Below are 22,745 nucleotides of genomic sequence, written 5' to 3'. Positions count from 1 at the left end.
AGCTAGCATGAACCCTGCATCCCTGCAGCCTTGCATCTGTTGCGACCAGCTCACCTGCAACCCTGAATTGGATAAAATGGTTTGAAAATGGATGGGTGAATGGGTGGGCTCCTTCAGCTCTACAGCAGTTTTATTACAGTACATGTAGCCAGTCAGGTGGCTGTATCTATGCAAGGCTGATCCAAGTATCTGGAATCCCCTGAGGATTGCGCTGTAAGTGGCATTGGTCGTCCTGTAGATTTCCTTCTGGTTCAGACTGTTTCATCACGTATGTTGTATAGGACATGGTGCTGTAGGACTTGTCCTTCAGGCTTCTTAAATGACAAAAGAAACTGCTGGGGGATGTGGACCTTACAGAGCTGTCACATTGTATATTGCAATAAAGGTATGGCTGCCACGATAGTAGTCATACACTTTGAAAACTTGACCATTTGCTGTGAAATCCAATGTAAGCAGTTCGGGTTGTTTAAAATGCAGAACAGTGGCTGTCAGAATATGGAACATGATAATTGTGAGTACCAGTGTATGGGAATCCATAGCAACGCCGCACTGTGTGGCTGTAAAAGGCAATACACTCCCACTCCGTGCTGTTCAACGATGATGGTCCTTATCGAGGTGCAAGCCAACCAGTGGTGCCATGGCAACATCCATTACCTGGTTTTGTTGCCTGCAGAAGAGAATAGGTACTTTTGGTGACTTTCCTCGCTGTGCTGTAATGTACCTTTTGGAATATTTATTGTTGGTATTGATCTGTGACTCACAGTGCGCTTTACCATGGGATTCTTATCCTAAATACAATTGGTATATAATTTCCTAAACAACCTTTAAAGAAGTGAAGAAAGCCTAACTGTGGTCATCTTTTTCAGGTTAAACCACTTTATGTTAATGCATACTAATTTAAATACTCAATACATAATAAACTAACAATTATGCTTAATGTAACTGGATTCTAAGATATTTGAAGACGGTCTTCAAGGATTTGTTCTTTTAGTATATATTGTTGTTTTAAAGTTTTAGCTAATCAAAATCTTTTAAAACCGTTTAAATCCTACTGTCACTGATCCCAAAAATGACTGCAGAATGGAAGACAAACTACAATATTAATTGAAGTAATTTTAAATGAAATATTTTGCCATGTACTTCTTTAGGCTCATCATTTCATGATTTATAACACATAGTGATCTATTTTGAACCAGAGATACTTGCCTGTACATTAATATTGTTACAGAATGGAGAGTGTTTAAGTAAAATGAACGAATGATAGATAAAACATGAGGCACACTGGTTCTCAAAATTCTCTGGCACAACTCTAGTGAGTGAGTAACCAGTGTCAAACTTGAATGTGAGGAAAAACATTTATTAGAAATAAAATAATAACTAAACCACAGAAAAATGGTACACAACATTTACAAGTTAAATATAACGCATATGTACCAATCTATGTGTTTTTGGGTGGGCTATGTCTTGCAGACCTAGACTACACTGGATTCGGCTCCTGTCATCTGAAAGCACTATGCACCGTGTTAACAGAAACGTTTTTTATTTTTTATTATAAAAAGCAATTTAGTGTGTATTTAAACACCTGTACATGGCTGTGGCACCTTAAGTTCAAAAGACAAACGCATAGTCTCCAGGGTGTCTGAGTCTATAAATGCTCAATGCAGGTGGAGCTCTGTGGCCCATACTTTGCCGGTGTCTGTCAGGTGACAGTGACTGGGATACTCTGGTTGTGATTTACAGTGCACTCAAACTAATATCCAGGATATTCTTACATAAAGAAGTAATGAAATCACAGAACCTGTGCGCTTATATTTGTACATTTGTTCTCATGGATGCTATGGTCTTATATATTTTAGGTTTTGATTACTGTTGTGGGCTGGAAACTGCATGACTGAGTGAATCCATACTGTATCTTAACAGAATAAGAAGGTTGCATCCCGACTACAGTTACTGTGATATTGGAAGGGTCCACTTTCAAGGCCCAGCTCAGGTGTTTTCTCCTTTGGCTCAAGGAACATGATACTGTTAGTCTTATTTATTACTGTTTTGCTTTTTCTTGCTCCCACTCACTCCATTTCAACTGCATGGCACAGGGGTAGTATGTTGAAGGTTTATGCTGTTTTAGTGTGATTATATAAGTGAAATCATTATGTGGAACAGAGTGAATGCACTTCTTCAAGAATGAATGAATGAATGCATGCTTGCATTTCTCTGTGTACAAATTGTAACCTAGCAATTATTGCTCTGCTTCTGAGGTTGAAGATTCTGCCTCTGCGGTTGTTACAAACAATTTTTTTTACCAGCAGATCATGCTTTTGAGATTAAATTGCTGTGAAAAGGCTAATTCTAAACACATGGCCAATAGCACAGTTCCAATAAACTTGTTATCCCTCTCTGAGAAAGTAGGGAGAAAGGCCCTGTATACTTAAGGTTTATGAATATTGTTTTTAATGAACACAGCATGAATTTCAATGGGTTTCTTTTAAACACAGATACAGTAATGGTTATTGATGGAGAATGTTTTTAAAAGGGATTTTCCTTAAAGTACAGTATGTGGGTTCCCTGCTTTGAAGGTTTTTTTTCTGCGATTAACACATTCTCTGAATTTTTATTAGACTTCGAAAGTGAAACGCTGTAAATTTACTGCCTACATGTCTACACCTCAGGCAGCATTTAGATAAATCGTTTGTGGTCAATCAAGTGACGCGAGAAGGTGAAGCTGAATATAGAATGGCATTAGAGTGGATGACTGAGCCTATGTCAGAGCTGAGGAAGAGTGAGGGCTGTTGCTTCTCACCATGTGTGGTCGATGAAAAACAGTTTACTGGATTTATGCTGAAGGCTTCCCTTTCATCTGTTCAAGAAAGTGTCAGTGTAGAATCAGCACAATTATTTGTCAAAAACCACACTGGTAATAAACAAATATGTATTACAAATGTACCACATGTGTATATATACAGGTAGTTATGAAATTGTGTCTCTTCCTGCTTCCAGTGGCATTCTGTGCTGTGGTATACATCACATCCTAACAAGCACCCAGTCATGGCTGAATTCAGTCTTGCAGTGTGGGAGGCTGAAATAACAGTAAGGTTTGCAATTTCTCCATATTGCTTTCAAGTTTGCCTCAGATGTCGTTTGGTTTTTGCATGAAAACACAAGACCGGTTTTCCGATCCTTCCAGATGGAGGGTATTTTAGGGTGGGAGAGAAATATTTTTCCATCTGTACTATGTAGGCTGGAAATTAAGAATAATAGCAGACATACACTGCCTGTTTTAACACTGGAACAGCTGAATAGCTGAATCTAAGGTTGTGTCAGAGTTATAGTAATTCTTATGCATTTACTTTTCAAAATTACCTTGGGCATGAAATTACCAACCATGATGCAGTGAGTAGCTGGAATTGACTGTAGCCTCACTTTGAAACTGGGATTGAATGCTTAAAGCATTTTCACTCACGAATGGCACATTTCACTTGTGAGCTCAATATGGGAGAATGTGGAAAATGTCTCTGAATCATATTGGTAGATTTGCCTGGAGATGAAACAAGCACACACCCTGTGGGGTGGGGTTTTCACTTCTGTCCAGAAATATAATGCCTCTACTGTCACATGACACTTTGAAATAAACTGAGTACAAATAATGACAGGAAAGTGTCGAGTTTGTGCACTGGAAACAATGAACAAATCCCTAAAAGCATAAGCCCCCCACTGTTTTTACTATTGCATGTTTACAAGCTCTTGTGCTGTAAGTAAAAGGAGCTTTTAAAATATTGCAGCTCTTCAGAATAGAATTCCAGTAGACCATATTCCGGGAATTCTTTTTTATGTCCATAAAAATGAGTGAGGCCAGGCTAGTTTTTATCCTCTGTCTCTTTGCTGGATCATACTGTTGTCGCTGATCCCAGTATTCCAGGAGACTGTCATTCAGCCTCTTTATGTTTCTCTGATGTGGGAGGAAATGAAGTGAGAAATGTAGGGCATCCACAGCTTTCAAGATGTGCCCAGGGCATTCAGTAGCTCTGACTGATTTTTTTTTTCCTCCTGTAACTGCCTAATGGGTTCATTAACAGATCCAAAGCATTCTTTAAGGCTCAGAAGACACCCTAATATTTTCATTGTCATCTTTTATTTTTGAAATATAGCTGACTCTTGGATGAGGACGTCATTATAGTTTAAATGCTTTCCTTTATTAAAATCATTAACATTACAACAGCCTAAAAGTTTGTTTCTGAGAGAGACAATCTTGTAATCTTATTCTAATTATTTGTTACGTCCATAGTTCATTGCAGGATACACACAAGGAATTTGTTGTTGTTACCTCATCAATAATCTGACACCCAAGTTGTGGGTGTGTGGTTGAATTAATTGGAATGCAACTTGATTTATATTTGATCTTGTGGGGTAACACCTTAAACTACACATACAGATTTTATATTTGTGGGCTTTACAGTATGTATTGGTTTTAAGAACCTGTTAAAACGGCTGATTCTAAACAGGACTGTCGGAAATCTGCAGTTATCTGTCAGAATCCTCAGAGATGCTTGCCTGAACATCTGCAGTTCATGTTTAGGAAGAGTGTGACCAACCTGCCACAGAGCCAGTCTAATAAAATTTGAAATCCAGTGAATTTGCTTGATGACTAGAGTTCTTATTTTCAAACATATTATTTGAATCCACAGGAAAAGCAGGCAAGGCAAAACCCCTGTTTTCCAAGGTAAATGCACATCCTTGTGTTTCCATTGGGCATGACTGTACAGCAGACATGTGAACAGACTGCTCCCATACATTTGTTGACAGAGGTGGTCAGCAGTTGCAAAGCACATAGTCTTGGATTTTAATATTCCTTATATGAGACAGACGCCTAAAGCTCTCTGCCTAAAATTCACCGAATTGTGGTGGCAGAAATTGTGAGGAACGTGAAACTGTCACGATAGGTCTCATCCTACAGCATAAACGTCCCACAACTACACACAGGTATATGAGTATGCAGAAGTGTAGATGAACTTTCTTTTTCAAGGAGCTCATTTCTTGGAACTTAAGAATGGTTACAAGCTAAAGGTGGTCATGGGGCCCATCTGTAGTAGCTCATGTGGTAGGTCGTAGCTAAATGCTTTTAGGATTTCTTTTAGCTGTTTCTTGAAAGAAGTCATGGCACCCACATCAAATTCTTGACTGGGTAGCATGTACTTTCTTTCCATTCTTGTCTAAAGAAGTGCTTCCTGCTGTCTATTTGAAATGCACTTCTTTATACAGTAGTTATCACTTTTGTCTCCTGCTTCATGTTTCCCCTTCAACACAGCCGGGAGCAGCAATTTAGCGCCACTTTGGAGGAGAAGCGCATCCCTCACTGCCACAAACACATGTCTGCAAGCACTGTTGGGGTCACAGTGTCACTGGCGGCCAAGACAACCCAGCCAACCAATCCCACCCTGCCCTCAGTAGCACTCGGCCAATTGTGTTCAGCCACTTGGGTTGTCCCAGCCACAGTCATCTGGTGATATTGCCTAGGCTCGGACCTGTGATCACAGAGCTTTATCCGTGCTCAGGTTGTGCCATTCCATGTTGAGCCACATGAGATGCCCCCAATGTCTAGTCAATACTGTGTTTTGCAAAGTGCAGCCTCAGACTGTCCATGCGTTTTATCATATTTGAATGCAGTTGTTATCCTTATGTTTTGGAACCCGAATGCATTATCATACTGAGTCATCTATTTCCCACTCTTGTCTTTTAAATTTCTGTCTTGCATTAAAAAAAGTGAATCCCGTGGTCTTTTTAAATAATTTACACTGAGGTTGAACATGTTATGTTGAATCCTCAGGGAAATTGGATTCATCTGATAGTTTTCTGCTCCAGAGTTGGAATCTAGCCTCAGAGCTATAGTTGCCTTGGTAACAATTAAGATTTAACTCATTCTTCTGAATAGGATAGGTATAAGCATTTTATTTGGTTCAAGTTCTTTTATTGACTTTTTTGCTTACAGTTAGGCTTTAGAATGTAAGAAATCAATAGTGAATGTATTAGGTGGTTAGATTTTTGGGTTTTTGGTTATCTAGGAGAGCTGGTCTGATTACCAGTGCTCCTTGAATTACTAGACAGAGTATGTTTTCACACCCCAGGGTTATCTGCGGTTAACAGTACCCTGTTGACTGGGGACACTAGCCGTTTGGTGACCTGTTGGACTGGAAGTTGACCAGCCAAGCTCATGTAACTAACACTGCACTAGTTGGATATTAAAGCGAGAGCTTTTCTAAAGTAAATGTCAATCATCGTAACTAGAATTTCTTTTTGATAAATTGAAACTTATCAGGTATTGAAAAATGAATGAGCTTGTCTTAGAAAAGTTGCTGTATTTGCATACTTGTATTAAAAAAAAAGTCCTTTTATTTCTGCCAAGCAAAGTTTGTCACTCTTGTTTCTACTTGAATGCATTCAAATATGTGCTCTCATTCTAGCATAAGAGTAAGATTCTCAGACAAAAGTCAAGTTCAGAGTGCATTAAGGCAGACAATTACTAGCTGTACACAGTAACATAATGTGGGGTTTTCATCTGTACCTGATGTCACTACATTTTTTAAATGCATCACACACCAAAACTAGGGGTGGTAGGGACATGAGACAAGGAATTCAGGTCATGTTTTCAGTGAGTGAATATCATGTCCATCTCTGTGTTGGGGAAATCGCTGAAACATGGCCAGGAAGGCCATTCTGAAACTTCAACTGTACAAGTCTTACAATTGGTAGGCAAAGCTTAATCAAGAGTCTCTGGAGATGGTCAGCAGGGACTGCATTTAAAACAGCAGCAGCTCTTTGGGGTATGTTTATAAATGTTGTTCCAATCATTCAGTCCAAAATAAGTGCTTAAATACTTCTACTTTCTGATATGTTTCTTAGGTGACAGATAGTCACCAGTAACATTGAAATGAGCAAATGTTCGGAAAGGATGATTGTGTTCTTAAAATCTTCTTATGGCATTCTTACAGGAGTATCCATACGAGATGATCATGAGAACTATTTTTGGAAACTATTAGATGACTCTCTATTTTCCAAGTGGGTGTTGCCTTACTTAAGAAACATTTGAGCAACTCTTTGTATGGTACACACACAAAAAGTTTTCCACAGCTGTATATTTAAAACTCTATGGCTGGCAATGCTTATTACATTTTTTTTTAAATGTAACAAATTAATTTTTACCAATATCACCTCAGCCCGGATTGCATAAAACGAAAGAAAAAAAACATTTGTGAACAATCAGGAATGCTATTTGAACATCTTGAAATGGAATATAGATTTGATTTAATATCTGTGTATGTTTTCATTTAGGACTTCTGTCTTGTTTGCCCTTTTCAGCTAATTAAGTGTGTACCGTAATGAGTTCCAACATCCAGCAGTGGGAAACAATGTGTTGTGCGTAGGAGTCGAGCTTTGACTGTTAATTAAAACCAATAGTTCGTTTTATGGGTCTGCAAATTCATCTTGTATGAAAACTGGTGCTTTTCGTTAACACCTTGCCGTCATCTTGCATTAGAAACTGTAATGGTTCTGACATTTTGAAAAGGTATAACTGTTTCTCATCACTTAGCACAGAAAGGAAATGAAAGGATCTTCTAGAATTATTCTAGTATTGACAAAATACTTGAAGGGTATGCTAGAAACTATTAATTCAAACTGCCTATTTGAATGCTATGAGAATCTTTTCCATCATGAGTTCCTTTCACCTTTCGTTACTTACATCTAGTAAGAGACCCGAATTCGATTTACTGCGTCTTGAATGTTTTTTTTCCATATGAAATGGTTTGCCAGGATTTAAAAATGAAAAGTGGTTATTTCACAAGAGTGCAGTGTAAGTTATAGAAGTTCCAGAATGAGGTGGAAATAGTCATAAATGCCCTTGAGTGTCAAATATTATAGAGCAAGATGAAGCTTTCAGAATGAGCTCGTGCTCTGCTGGTTTTAGAGATTGGTTTGGTTTTGGGTGGTGGAAACAGCTGTCCTTTGCTTTAGATTGGACAGAGCAATTTAATTTAGCTGGGCACTCTTTTTTTTCTTAATGTTTTCTTCTATGAAGAGCATGAGCAAAAACATTGCTGTTCAGTTAATAGGTTAGTCAGAAGTCATGGGAGTCAGGTGTGGTCCTTGTGTGTTACGTATGGGAAACCTTGCCTTGTGTTCAGAAAACAGTTCTGTGAAAGTGGTCAAAAGGACCCACATTTCTTATGCCTGTGAAAGTACAGATTGTAGATGTATTTTCCTAATTTATACTCACCAGTCTGGAGCTGCCAGTTCCATCTGACTCATACCTACTGTACAGCCCCCACATCAGCCTAAAAAAAGATGAGGACTGCTTATATCAGTCCCCTGAAACCTGTTATTCAATGTTTTTTTACTTTAAAGAATGAAGGCAATGGTCTGGGATTCTTCTTTTTTTAACTCAACTTGGTTCAATGTGTGCTTAAGGAAATGATCAACTCAAACTAAAAGCACCGCAGAACTATGTTAATAATTGTTAGGTAGAGGACTATACACAAGTGCTAGAAATAATAAGGAGGCACATGTTTACACAGAGGGCTATGAAAATATTGAGCAAGCTGTCCAGCCACATTCTTGAAGCAGATAGCCTACAGTAGCTTCTTTTATGAAATGGATGGGTAAGATTCTTTAATCAATTAGCTATAAGCTACTAACTGCCAAATACCTCCTCTCTTTTGTAACCTTTTATGAACCATGTTTTCATAATGCTGGTGTCTGGTTGGCAGTTGGAGATTGGGCCTTAGGTATTGTCATGGCATAAATGACAACAAATAACATCCCAACTCTTTTAAATTACATTTCCACCATACTCATAAATACTCATAATACTTTCAAAACTACAGGAGCTAGTGCAACAGGAACTATTTTATTTGGCAAAGGATATTTTCTGTTTTGTATTCATTGTAGTCTTGTCATGTACATGACCTATATGGCAACAAGCCATAGTGTAATAAGGGTAATGCATCCCAGAATATAAAATGTTCCAGGATAATGCCACTTCTTGACTGATGGGGATGCTTGTTCTGTAATCCATCCTACCTGTGTGTTCAAATTTCTGGAAATATTCCTCCTATACTCAGCAGATATTGAACTTGCACATACTGTACTAAACACTCCCTGTCATGCATAATTCATTTAATAAGCATCTTATCTTTAAGCACCATATCCTAACTAATTTTACAGACTTGAGGAGTAGGACTTCATAAATTGCAGATCTTCACCAATATATACTGTTCTTACTTTCTCATCTCAAGTCCTCTTACTGTAGTTACAATGCAGTAATCATAAATATTTGATTTTCACTTCTATAATTATAAGTCACATTTTTGTAATCTATTTTCAGTGAGCATCCAGAACACCTCTGTTAGAGTATGAATACATCCACACTCTTTTTTTAAAATCGATAGTGAAGATTTAACATACTGTTCCTATTTCAGTGGATCTAATGCGATATGGTAATATAATTGGAAGCAAAACCAAAATGGACTGGTTACATGTAAGATCAGAACATAAGGAGCTTGTATTTTGATACTTTAATCAGACCTTCAAAACATCTTGCTGTATCAGTCTAGGTTTCTTTTGACATTCAGCTAAAGAAAAAGTTGACATTTTGTTATAGGTGAAAGAGCCATTTTCTCCTACCTGTGTGTTCAATATTTGTCCTTTGGCCATCAGTTGTGGGTGTACAGTAGAAGCTAAAAATACTATAAAAATATAGTGTAATTGTAATTTGTAATTATCTAGAGAGAAAAATCAATTAGTAAGCAGAGCAATACGTATTTTAGTTAAAAATTCCTGATAGACTAAGATGAGAGTTTGGTACTATTTTGATGCCACAAAATCCGGTTAAGTTCTGATTTGGAAACTATAGACTTTTGTAGGGTGTGGATTTAATGTAGATGTTCCAGTGCTATTTTGAAATCTTTCTAAAGCATAATTTAAATGTTGTTGTGTTTGAAACATATATTTATGGAAATTGTTGTCAATAACACCTAGAAAAATTCACAGCTGAGATCAAATGGTGGTTTAATGTACTGTACAATAATGCACAGTCCAAATCTGAAGATGTCAGTTAATCAACTGAGGAATAATACACTGACGAGTTGTGGGGTAATCAGAAAATGGCCTTTAAAAGTTATAAATATGAAGCATTGTCTCCTGAAGTTTTTGAGATGAAGCACACAGGTGTAAAAAATGAATTTATGTAGTATTTGTAGTATTTCAGAAAATGCATTCAGAAACTCAGATTGAGCAATCAAGTTATGAATTCAGTAGGAAACATGGGTTAAAGTTCCTGAAATTACTGGTCTTGTATCACCTGCAGTCTAATAATGCAGAATTATAAGAAGTATGTGATTCACCTACTTGCCAGGGATGACAGATGGCAACAGAGCTGTTTCAACCCCATAGACTACACTGCAGTGATCTGCTGACTGTTGCTGATTCTCAAGGCATCGTCTCTCATGACAGTCCAATTTCATTCATAATAATTCGTTTTATTCAGCGCTTTTTTTGTCTGAAAGGATTCCGAAGTGCCTATTGCAAAATAGTCTTTGTTTCACAGCAATCTTTCGAAATTGATGATTTATATAATGGTCTACAAAGTGTCCTGGGTCAGTAGGGACTGTCAGTAGGGATGTCTTTTCAAGACCAGGGTTGGTGTCTCCTGTTCTAGATAAAACATGCACTTGTTGCATTTGTATGTCATTAGCAAAAGGCGTAACACATTACATTTAATTGCAATGCACTAAATAACCTATCTCCAGGCTCTCTTTTCATTATGGCACAGAGTTGTTGAGAACTAACAGACTCAGCATGAGCACTTTCCACTTGGTCTTGCCAGATCTGGCTCTTTAACTATTGTGAGGAAAACCTTGGCTCACTTTCTCTTATGTACCCTGAGTGGGTCATTCTCAGTGCTCTGTGGCTTACAAATTAAGACTGGTCTGTGGCCATTTCTGGGAAAGGAAACATGTGTTTTTTCTACCTCAGTAGCTGATCTGTCCAGATTTTGTATGAAAGTGAAGTGAAAGTGCAGTCTGGTCTGAACCTTTAATGTGTCCATTATAGTGTACAGTTTCAGTCCACATTATCTCCCCTGTATCTGTAGCAGCAAGTGAGCTGTGTCTTGTGAAATGTATTAAGGGGTAACCAGCCTTAAATCTGACCTATTTAAATAAACGTTTTTTGCAGCAGTATGAGTCTGCATGTAGTTAGCACTCTGTGATCATTTGCGGAAGGTTTTGTTGCCATCTCAAACCATTGATTAAATGACAGAATAGGCATGGTATTGCAACACATGCTGGGCATTTTTCATTGAAGATGTTGGAGCAGGGGTAACCGGGTGATTTGCTAAGCATTATAGACCTGACATTGAGATGCAGATTTGCTTGAAGGTTGATGACAGTGTGATCTTTGAATCAATAATGACTTTACTAGAGGAAGAACAATGATTGAAATTATTGATTCTATCATTATTCAAGTGTTTGTATATGAGGACAGTTCCCAATGCAATCTGATTAGTTTTCAGTCTGTTTAAAGTGCTAGGAAAGCAGTAAATCACAAAAAAATATCCTCCTTCTGACATAAATAATTAACGTTAATATCCTCCTTCTGACATAAACGTTAATAAAGTGTTTATTTTTTTTATTCAGTTGACTGACTAAAATGTAAGTTTCTTTAAGTCTAATAGCCCACCATTTGTGTCTTCTGTTTACTGGTAGATTACTGCTATACCTAACTACAGTACATACCCTGTGCAACTGTATATTTAAGAGAAAAGTTTCCTAATTAGCCCTTTGTTATAAAGACTTTGAATGCCAAATTTCTATACAAACTTCTGTTGGGTGCAAACATTAAAAAAGTAACCTCGAGACCAATCCATATTTCTGGTAATGTTAGGTATCATGCATTGTGATTTATATTAAAGGGGAACTCCAATACTCTTTTTTTTTTATTTAGGGGCTAGAAAGAATCGGCATTGGTGTGTTAGTTTCAAACCACAATAAAAGTAAAATGTACACCACAACTTGTAAAACCTACAATTTAGATCACAAAGTAGACAAAATTTCCAAGTATGCACAGCACTATATTCTGCAAGTCAGAACAAGACAACAAAACCTCCGGCAATGTGAATAAGCTCTATTTATTGTAAAGAAGCAGGCTTGAGAATACATCTCTTTTAATCCATTAGAAATATTGCTCTCGACTTCAAGACGGTTTTGCCGATAAATGGAGCTTACTTGGAGTCTGCATGCAGATCACATTGAGAAATTTCTGTGGTGAAATATCTGCTGCACAACTGGACTTATAGTAATTTGCTCATACCTATACAGTGCATTAGTCATTACAGTAACTAGCGAGCAGGAAGGGCCGCATCACGTCACATTTTGTGGGAACATGGCAACTTACAGTACTTTCACAAAGTTCATGATTGGGTGCTTCATTTGAAATTTATTAAATTTTTCTTTGCCGTCACTGAATTTATTTCGTTACTGAGATTTAATAACTGGTCTAAAAAAATTAGGGCTGCAGTTCCCTTTGAAGTTAATTTTTCAGAGGATTCCAGTAGCTGAGCTACTGTATAGACCCTTCTGTGCTTTTTAGTGCTGTACTACTGTGTAGTTTGTTGTAGTATTGTCTTGTAAAGGCTGACTCCTACACATTCTGAAAAGATAATTCTATCTTAAATGTCAGAGTGAGCCTGCGGTATTGTATACTGACGGTTAAAAGTCTCCCAATAATTATAATTGAATTAAAGTTGATTTTTAGCTGCAAGTATATCTACTTTGTTTTAATGTTGAGTGCTTATCTAAGTGCCTGGAGTTTTATTCAGTGCGTATTTAAATTTAAGTGACCACTCTCCCCTCCCAACTTTAAGACATACTGTACAGTATATTGTGTGTTTGAAGTGAAGGCAGTTTTGGCCAATTTGTTTTTACTGTTACAATAAATGTGGCTGTTTTTTCTAATTGATTTCAGTCATTTTGCAGTAGTTTACTAATTGTATTCATTATTTATATAAGAATTTGTATTAATCTGGGTGCTGGATTAACTCCTATCCAGACATTTGTGTAGCGTGGAACCCCTGATCCTCTGCCTGTGTGTGTAATTGGATTATATTAAATGGCTATTCTGTTGGCAGTCTCACTGGGACATATGAGCCTGAACAGCAGGTACACTGTCATAGAGTGAGAGTGACTGTATTGGCACTGTGCTTCTTAGCAGAGAACAAAGGCCAAGTTTATCCATTGAAGACTCGCCCACAATTACAAAGCTTGTCTATAACATATGGTAAAAAAATCACATAATAAAGTCCTTATCCTTGAGTCATTAATTTTTAAGTCGTGCTTGTCTCAACTGTGACCACTGTGTTAAAGCAAAACATTTTTTTCAGGATAATACTGAATATAAACTTATTTGGCTCGAAATATTTACTCTTGTTGTTTTCTGACTGAATGCACTGTGTTTATAAACTAAAAGTCATTAAGGCAGAAAGTCATGTTTCTGTAGGTGTCTTAAAGTGCAGAGTATTGTATCTATATGGAGCTACAATATAGGTAAAAAATTAGCTAGTTACTGTTGAGAATACATTTAATCTATTGGATGAAGATAAGAGCCCAAGTTATGGTCAAGTTTCCAGCATAATTGCTGCAATAGGTACTTTGGTTCCTTTGATTTAAAAACTTCATTATTACTGCCAAGTATGCCAAATGCTGTTGTAAAAACAGACAAACTGGTGATGTTAATCTGATGCAGAGTTCAGCGTTATGGCTGCATGGGCTGGTTTTAGATGTATCTCACAGTCCATTTAAACTAAACATGGGAAATTGTGAGGTAAGTTTAAGGTCAATTTAAATGTTACTACTTCTTTAATTTCATTACCTTTTACTAATCAGAAGTATAAATGGTGGTGTACTGCAGCAATGTCAGACTCTTTTCATCACAACTGTAAGCTCAATAATAGAAATCTGGGATAGATGACAAATACTTATGTAAAGTAAAAGCTGTCATTACTGTGTTGTCATTATGTAGGCTAGCTGTTTTATTAGTGGCTTTCCTCAGAATTGAAATTTTGAATCTTGCTGAGGATATTTGTACAGATTGTGATTGAATGAACTATTTTAACAATGTTTTTATGTTCCTCTGTTGCAGGACTGAAGGGAAGCAGCTGATGATGGCTGAAAGCTTCTTGAAAAACATGCTTGCCCATAACTGGATTACTTTATGACAGACTATTTTGATTCTGGGATTTTGAAGGACTGAGAAGAGCGAAAAATGTCGAAGAAAAGTCGGGGAAAGAGTGAAAAGCCTGAGGCTCTGATAGATGCCTTACAGGCTACAAATGAGGAGCTGAGGACTAAATTGATAGATATTCAGATTGAGCTCCAGCAGGAGAAAACCAAGGTATGCACCATCTTTTCCTTCTCTTCTGTTCTGTCCAGGAAGAACACAATCCATACTGTATGTTAAATATTAATCCCTGAAAGACCACAGGTTGTGTTGTGGATATGGGCTGGTTTCTTTGTGCCAATAAAGGTCATATCTGCATCTGCAGTAATAGCTCCTCTTCACGCATACAGTGGATTTCATGTTCTCCCAGTGTTCATGAGGTTTTCTCTTATTGGTATGTAGTTACTTGGTTCAGTTTTCTTACCCTTTCTATGGTAATTCTCCAGTACATGGGTACAGCCCTTGTCTTGAGAGACTGTAGCATGATCTGGCTCAGTGACTCTGAATAACAGCTCATTTCTTTAAGTACAACTGGTATGATGCCATCAGACCCTAGTACCTGAGACACTTCTAAATGCAACTCTAAGAGCAAGTATTACGTTTTATTACCTCGGCTCTATAGTACCAGAAACCTAACGGCCATAATAGGATCCTGTAGCAAAGTCGACTGTTTGCTTTGTAATCTTTGTCTCTCCTTGCAGTCAGGAATTGTGTTTTCAGTATGGGAGGGGTTTAAATGACCCCCTGATTAGCCCTCTGATCCTGTCAGTTAAAAAGCATGTTAAAATAAAAAATGCTTTATTTTTTCTATTACCTGTGAAATTGTAGTTCCTTATGTCAGGAATAAGGACAATAATTATCTACTAGAGCACTTTTGTGCTTCTCTACCTTTCCTGCACTAGTGAAGCAGACAGAATTTTTAATCTATTCAAATGTTTTAAATAACCTAAGTAGCTAATTATTGAAGAGAACTGCATGTTCCTAAAATGGCAGTAGTGTCTATGGTGAAAAGGTATATACCTGCATTTGTGGCCCCTTGCTTCTTTCTCTTAATTTTGTGATGTCTGTGTAGTCTAGTGAAGCAGCTCCCTTGTGGACTCATTTCACACATTTCAGTTCCACCTTCTTTGCAGGTGGCAGTTCCTTAAGTCTTATATCTATCTTTCATGTTTCCCCAGTGGATGTGAATGCTGTGTTTAGCCAATTCACAGCTTCAAATATTATTTTTCTGCAAGGTCTTTGAATCTGATAGTTGTCGCCATGTGCCATCAATTTCTGCACCCGTAGTTCTTGCTCTGTAACATCCCATATAAAAAACGCCTGCCCAGTGCCAGATGTATCCTTATCATACCCATAACACTATCTAGCGGTAGGCAAATTTTAACCATTCACCTTTCTGTAAGCCATTTTAATGTTCCGAAATTCAGGCTCAGAGAAGGTCATGGTTATCTTCCCTGTTACTGTTTGATAAACATTTCCTCAGTTTTTTTTAGTGGTCTTCCCTTCCCCCCCACATCATGCGTACGAAAATATTGTACAGTACTCTTTCACATCATCATAGTAATCACATCTACTTTGCTTTAATCTTTTTCATTCATTGTTTCAATTTGCTGTAGCATACAGTACTGTATACTGTACGTATGTATACCGCAAATATAGTGAGATGTTCTGAAATTCTGAAAGGTTTGTACTCCTACAAGTGCTGGCCTGTTTTACAATGTGTTTACTAAGAAAACGCAACTTTGATAGATTCTTGTTTGCTTTAATGTAAGTGAGTTTTAAATTTTATTGTTAATTGGCTCTAAAATTGAGTTTTACTTTAGTTTTCAAAAAGAAAAGAAGCCAGTAATAAGCTGAGTTTAGCAGACCATGTATTTCATAAAACAGCCTATTGCATTTTTGTCATATGTTAGAAAAATGTCCACTAGTTATTTTTTGGAAAGTTTTTAAGAGGTTTAAAAAATTCTTCGTATCTGGATTTGTTTTACTTATTTTAGTCCAGGCATTTAGTACTCGATGACTCGTGTATTACAGCTTAATAGGTTTATAGTGATTTTTATCTCAAGATATACAGTATCAAGATCCTTTCCAATGAAAAGAACATTGGAACAGTGGTAAAAGAACCCATAACGATGCAGATGAACAATAGAAACCCATGGCTAGTTCCTTAAACCAGGACAAGTTTGAAGTAATGGTGAATTAAATTACTCAGAAAACAGAAGACATAGATTGGGTTTTTCATACAGGTTCAGTTAAACCCATCTGCAGTTTTACTGTTTTTATAAATGAGTTATATGCAACAGGTACATAACTGCCAAAAGTTCTCTCACCCATCTCATTGCACCTTGTATTTGTGGTGTAAGTCTTTGATGTAACAATAGGTCAGAATATTTTATATAGAAATTATATAAAATAGCTATCGAATGTAGAGAAAATAAACACATAAACCACATTCTCAATATGTAGGAGGTTTATAACAGTAGTATAGATTATAAATGGACAGTATTTTGCAGGTGAAATGGGAAATAGAATTTCATAAAACATGAGTTTCAAATGTTAAACTGGAGATCAGAAGTTTTACACCTGTCTGGACTTACAGTATCTCTACATCACCAAAAACCATGCTAAATCATGTTGTGATATTAATAGGAAATACACTCATTCTGCTACATATTACATTGTGTGATAATTGCATTAGCATTTTTACAGCTTTTATTTATTTTTCTCCCAGTGAACTCTTCAATACAGTAACTTCATCAAAATCCAAGGACACTCGTGTAAAGCATCTCTCTATCACTAACATTTCCAGTGTGTTTAGTTTTCCTCCCTGTGCTGTTGATCAGAGGCAGTTTTTGACATGTTTCAATAAAGAAACATGACAGTTCTCTAGAAGAGCTGCAGAATGATACAGCTAGAGATTCCATCTTTATTAAAAAGCAAGTCTCACTTGGTCTAGCATTGTACATGGTCTGATGTCTCTGTGTTTCAAAGGTGCTATTTGAAATGCTCTGTAGCTTCACAAACATTGCAAATATTTTTTATGTACAATATCCATTTTTTACTCTAATTCTTCATAGACTACATTCTAGTTCAGTCAGTAGTAACAGATGACATAATGTCTTTTGATTGAATTTGAATAGCTCTACCTAATGACTAATGCATACTTAAAATGGAATTGTACCCTTCATGCTGCTAATAGTGCTAAAATATTTGTTTTGCCCAGAGACCCAGAGAAGTTTCACCAGGATTTCATTTTTTTTGTCAAGTCTTAAGTATACCCCATTTTAAACATTCAGCAGTTTGCAGCCTGTTCAAGTGTCGAGTAGGAGAGAATGTACTGAATTCACTCCCAAAACTTCTCAGTAGTCATGTAATTGTACGAACCCAGATGTTTTCTGCACACACAATTAAACTTACTTTGAGAAGAGATTGTGCAAACTGCAGCCTACTGCAAATAAGCTGATATTTGAACATATGTTCTGTGCTTTTCTGTTAGATTAATAAATAGCTTAATGCCAAAAGATATTAATTCAAATTAATGGGCGCTTTTGAAAGGCTACATCCACTGTCAGTATTTATCGGGATCCTCAAAAACTGTACTGTTAAAGTGGTTTTGATTTGATTTGAACATTTTGTCATGTTCCTCTCCAGGTAGGACGGGTATTTGTAATCATTTGAGTCTGTGCAATGACAAGTGTGGCAACATGCATACTGTAGCTACTTTCTTTTTTGCTTTGTGTTGCTCACATGCTGTGTAGTCTGACAGTCTTTTTTTTTCTGAAGCATGGTGATTTATTGAATTATTGACAGGCTTTCCTGTGACTGGTGCATACTGAATCAGCAGGCCACTGTTACCCTGGGCCTTTCTCTAATAAGATGTTGAGCAAGAACGCTAGCAGATGAAGGGAGAGAAAGCGCTTTGACCTTTTACGAATGCATCCTCAAGGTCTACATTTGCTGTGGCAGCAAAATTCAAGTGTCATTATTTAGACTACGTTGTGTGATACAAAAAAAAGATTTTTTTAAGTGGCGAGTTGTTTATGACTTCTAAATATTTGTATTAACTTTCTGATATTTCAGAATTGTAATGGTCCTCTTCATAGTTGTTTATCAAAAGCAGTATTTGTGCATCAAGTTCGATGCTGACCTAAATAATGGTTGGAATGTTTTCTGGCCTTTTCTATTAACCCAATTAGTGGTTCAGTTTTTGTAAATGTCCAGTCAACACCGATGCACCTTTATCATATTGGATTGTACAAATATGAGGAGCAATGTACTGTAAATGTCACATTAAATAAATTCTGGAAAAGCATCTGTATAGACCTACTTTTATGGCACTATTCCCTGAAGGCTACTGTTCCACATAGACCATAAACTTTCTCTGCTGCCCTTTTGCTGTTAAGGCTTTTTTTCTTTAGCTTTTGAAGGCATAGGTAAATTTGCGTGAGCAGAAACTTATTCTTTTAGGCTCTATTTTTTGTATGTCTGTGAAGTCCTTTTTCTTTGTTATGACTGTCCTGTCACTGATGCAGGCACTGTGTCTGCTGGCAGTTTCAGCAGCAGTACGATCTGGCAGATCTGAAACAATGTGTCTGTCCTGCTTTGGTGTGGTCACTCGAGGGCGACCAGATCTTGGACGGTCATCTGTCCTGCCAGTCTGCTGAAACCTTCTCTGCAATTCCAATAGTGTCTGGCAACGCTGGTACATGACATGCCTGTCTGCAGGATGCCAATGGCCCTCTCCCTTGTTTCTGGTGACATTCAAGGCATTGTGGAATGCACAGAAAACTGACTAAGTGTGGCTTTTTTCTTGCAGTGACCTAAGCTTTGAATTAAGACCTTTTTAAAGGTGACCTGATCAGGCATTGTTCCACCTGGACCTCGTTGGGTAAAAGTTCACCTAACAAGCTTTCGTATGATTGGCAAGTTGCAATGCCTCACTGCACAAGCTGTATTGCTGGTCAGAGAGCTTAAAACAAATTGACAACTTTTTGTGAAAGTACATAAGCTATATCTATAGTATTCTCATTCCAGAAAATGTTGCGTTTCTTTTTTCCATCAGTATAATTTCCTTGTCATGTAAAAGGTAGAGAGGAATGTAATTTGTAAACACAAAGTTGTCCACCCTCCTGGACTGGTCTGTTTTTAGATTTAGATCTGCTTAAAGGGTGCTATTTCCTGGAGTGAATTTTCAATCAAGAGTGTTATTTACAGCATATAAAAATACTCCATATCTGCACAGTCACCAGATGTATTGGGACAAAAGAAAAATTAAACATACTTTGGTTATGTGTTGTAAAGGATCTAGACCCATCTTTTCGCTATAATGACTGTTGCAGTCCTAAAGCGGGTATACCTTATATTGCTATTGCCATGTCTTTTTACATTTTATTGCTAGTGGAGATATTATCTTCATTCCTTTCCACCTCCTTCTAGGTGTTTTATGAGGTTGATGTCGATACTCATACAGGCCATTAATTGTTTTCACTATTGCTGATCTCTCTTGATATTTGTGTTACACGTCCAGCCTTATGGTGTTACTCACCTACAGGCTTTCACCATGAAATTCCTTCAAAACCAGCAGCCCATGGCTAGGCATGTTATAGTATGAAGTAGCAAACATATTGCACTTCAGAACAATCAGTTGCCCTGGTCTTAAACAGAAGAAATATTATACCACCGTGCCGCCACCACCAGAACAGTCAAGGCAGTGCAGTGCTAATTGAGAAGCTGGAACACTTTTACTAGGTGTGTCCCCATTGGTCCAGTATCCTCTTTTTGCTGGTCCAGCGGGCCATGCGGCAGTCTCTGAGCAGTCATGTGGAAGATCACTGGCATGAAGGTGGGTCCCATGCCACTAAATCTTTGTGTTTCATTTCAAAATGTCCACTGGACGTACTTTGTGGTCACATATCTCCTATGTGAAGGCTTTTGTGCCATTTGTTTCTTCAATAAAATTTCTGTGCTCACTAAACAAGAACCAACACCCTCACTCACAACAGACATTAATATCAATCCAGACTCTGCAGTCTCCCAGTTAAGCAACAAACTGCCGTTCCACAATGAAATGCTATTAGCTTCAATCTGTTTTTTGTTAGTAACAAAGTGCCTGTTCTGTAAGGACTTTCCCAATGCATTTGTTGATGGTCTGGATGTTGCATGTAAAACTGTTCAGAATGTTGCTAAAACCAAACAAGCTCAAAACCTTCATTGAGCTTCATGGGAATACTTCTATAGTGGCTCATATAGGAAACAGGTTTACAGGTAGGCAGCCTAGACTAAATCATAAGAATTGTTGCAGGTATTGTTGTCTTCTGTTGAAAAAAATTCCAGAATGCTCTTAAGTCATTTTGCAAAAATGTCAGCATGCTTCTCTTAATCCAGTCTTTCTCTCCAGAGAGGTATTCCTCATAAAAGGTCATAACCTCTTCATACGTTTTAAACTATGTAAATTTACATCATTGTCTAATGATGTCTTTAAAAAACAGTACAGATAAGTAATAAACACCAATTCCTGCAGACCTATATTAAAATATGAATGAATAAATTTACAGTGCTTGAATCTTCCATTACTTGTAATAATGAATTCCTCTATTAAAACTGGGAATCAGGAGTGTTCGTTCATACTGTACTACTGTTAAAGGACACCAGCGTTCTGTTTACTTATACACTGGAACACTCTGTATTTTATAGTCCCATTTTAAATTGCTTTCTCACAGAAAAGTGCTATACAGTACATTCCAGATCCTCATCACAACTTGACAAACGTCTTCTGTTGCCATAACGTTGAGACCTTGCCTTCTGGAGGAATACATGTGTAATTGCACCTCGCACCAGGAAAAACGGACTGAAATGAATGGAAGAATGGAAATATATACAGCTTCTGGCTGGTATTGGTAACATATGCAGATTGTACTGAGTAAGCTAGAACTGAGGAAGGAACTTATTTTATTCAATGTGGAAATCATATGCTAATGCAGTCGACTCCCCTAGCTCTGCGTTTTAATATCCCCACATGAACAAATGAACAAAACATGAATAAACACAGAACTATACCACAATATCACTACTACAAAACAAATATGTTCATGTTTCCTCTGTAGTAAGTGAAAAAGCCTTTCTGGTCTATAAGAGAATCTATCTCTGTGACGTTTTTCACAACAGAGAATGTCTTAGAATGGTTCACAAGAACCAGAGCCATCCATCCATTTTCTGACCGCTTTATCCAATACAGGGTCGCGGGGGGAGTTGGAGCCTATCCCTGCAAGCAACGGGTGCAAGGCAGGCTACACCATGAAGAGTACGCCAGTCCTGCACAGGGTAGACACACAGACATACACACAATCGCACAAATGTCAATTTTCCCAGAAGCCATTTAACTTATCACTGTGTTTTTGGAGTGTGATGGAAATCCGTGTGAACACAAGGAGAACTTGTGTAAACTTCATGTAGATAGCACCCCCAGAAATAAAGCCAGGGTTTCAAAGGAGCAAGGCCGCAAGGCTAACCTCTGTACCACCTTGCCACCCAAGAATCGGAGCCAGTCTGTCATAACTTTTACCTAGTTTTACTCTGGATGTCCATGTTTAAAATCTGCATTTGTTTTTCTTTTTCATCCCAGGTTTGTAAGCTGCGGGAAAAGCTACAGGAGGCAAAGCAGGCCCGGGAGCTGGAGCAGCACAAGCACACCGTCCTGGTGACTGATCTGAAGGCCAAACTTCACGAGGAGAAGATGAAGGAGCTGCAGGCCGTGCGCGAGGTTCTCATCAAGCAGCACGAGCAGGAGCTCTGCCGGGTCGTCAAGATCCGAGACAGCGAGCTGCACCGCCTGCAGTCCCTGGTCAACGTGCTGCGGGACGGGGCCGCCGACAAGGTGAAGACCGCTCTCCTGGGCGAGGCGCGGGAGGAGGCCCGGCGCACCTTCGACGTTGAGCGCAACAAGCTGCAGCAGGAGATCCTGGAGCTCAAGTCTTCCAAAAAGCAGGTGGATGAAGCCCTGGCCAACGTCATGAAGGCCGACAAGGCCAAAGCAGCAGACCTGAGGACGGCCTACCAGTCACACCAGGATGAGGTGAACCGGATCAAACGGGACTGCGAGAAAGACATCCGCAGGCTGGTGAGCATCTCCTCCAGAACTTTCCAAGGCTAAAGCAGTTAGCCTGCGGGAAGCTGTGGCCCGTTCTGGGCCTTAAGGAGTCAGCGGTTTTAGGTTTCATGCTTCTGGTAATCAGCTTATTTAAGGAACAGCAAAAAAGCTTAAAACAGTTCTGATATGTATAGAATAAACGTGTTTGCCAAACAAATGTCCTGCAGTACTTTTCAGTACTACTGAATACGTACTATAGTCTTTCCTAGTAGTATGACGTTTTCTTGTTTTTCCAGTCAAGATGGGGAAAAAGCCCATACTGACATTAGCTGACATGAGAGGGAAGTGACACTTGTGCAGAAAATAAATGAAAAAAATTGAAACGTTTAGATTTAATTTC

At 38.0% G+C, this 22,745-nt stretch overlaps 1 protein-coding gene across 11 annotated transcripts in view; it reads left to right on the top strand.

Annotated features, from left to right (window-relative positions):
- The window catches only part of LOC148677957 (janus kinase and microtubule-interacting protein 1-like), a 123,724-nt gene that overhangs the window by 31,231 nt on the left and 69,748 nt on the right, over positions 1-22,745 (top strand). For 10 of the 11 annotated variants that reach the window (XM_088628929.1, XM_088628894.1, XM_088628970.1 and 7 more), the window contains exons 2-3: positions 14,182-14,433; positions 21,881-22,375. In XM_088628929.1, coding sequence (XP_088485055.1) covers positions 14,305-14,433; positions 21,881-22,375 — 624 coding nt within the window. In that variant the 5' untranslated portion in view covers positions 14,182-14,304. Of the gene's footprint in view, positions 1-13,734; positions 13,864-14,181; positions 14,434-21,880; positions 22,376-22,745 lie in introns of those variants that run through there. The other variant, XM_088628911.1, reaches the window with a different exon arrangement.

This window comes from Lepisosteus platostomus, chromosome 1 (assembly GCF_059453375.1).
Source record: "Lepisosteus platostomus isolate fLepPlt1 chromosome 1, fLepPlt1.hap1, whole genome shotgun sequence".
Lineage (NCBI taxonomy): Eukaryota > Metazoa > Chordata > Actinopteri > Semionotiformes > Lepisosteidae > Lepisosteus > Lepisosteus platostomus.
Note: the sequence above shows the minus strand (reverse complement) of the source record. Positions and strands in the feature narration are given on the sequence as shown.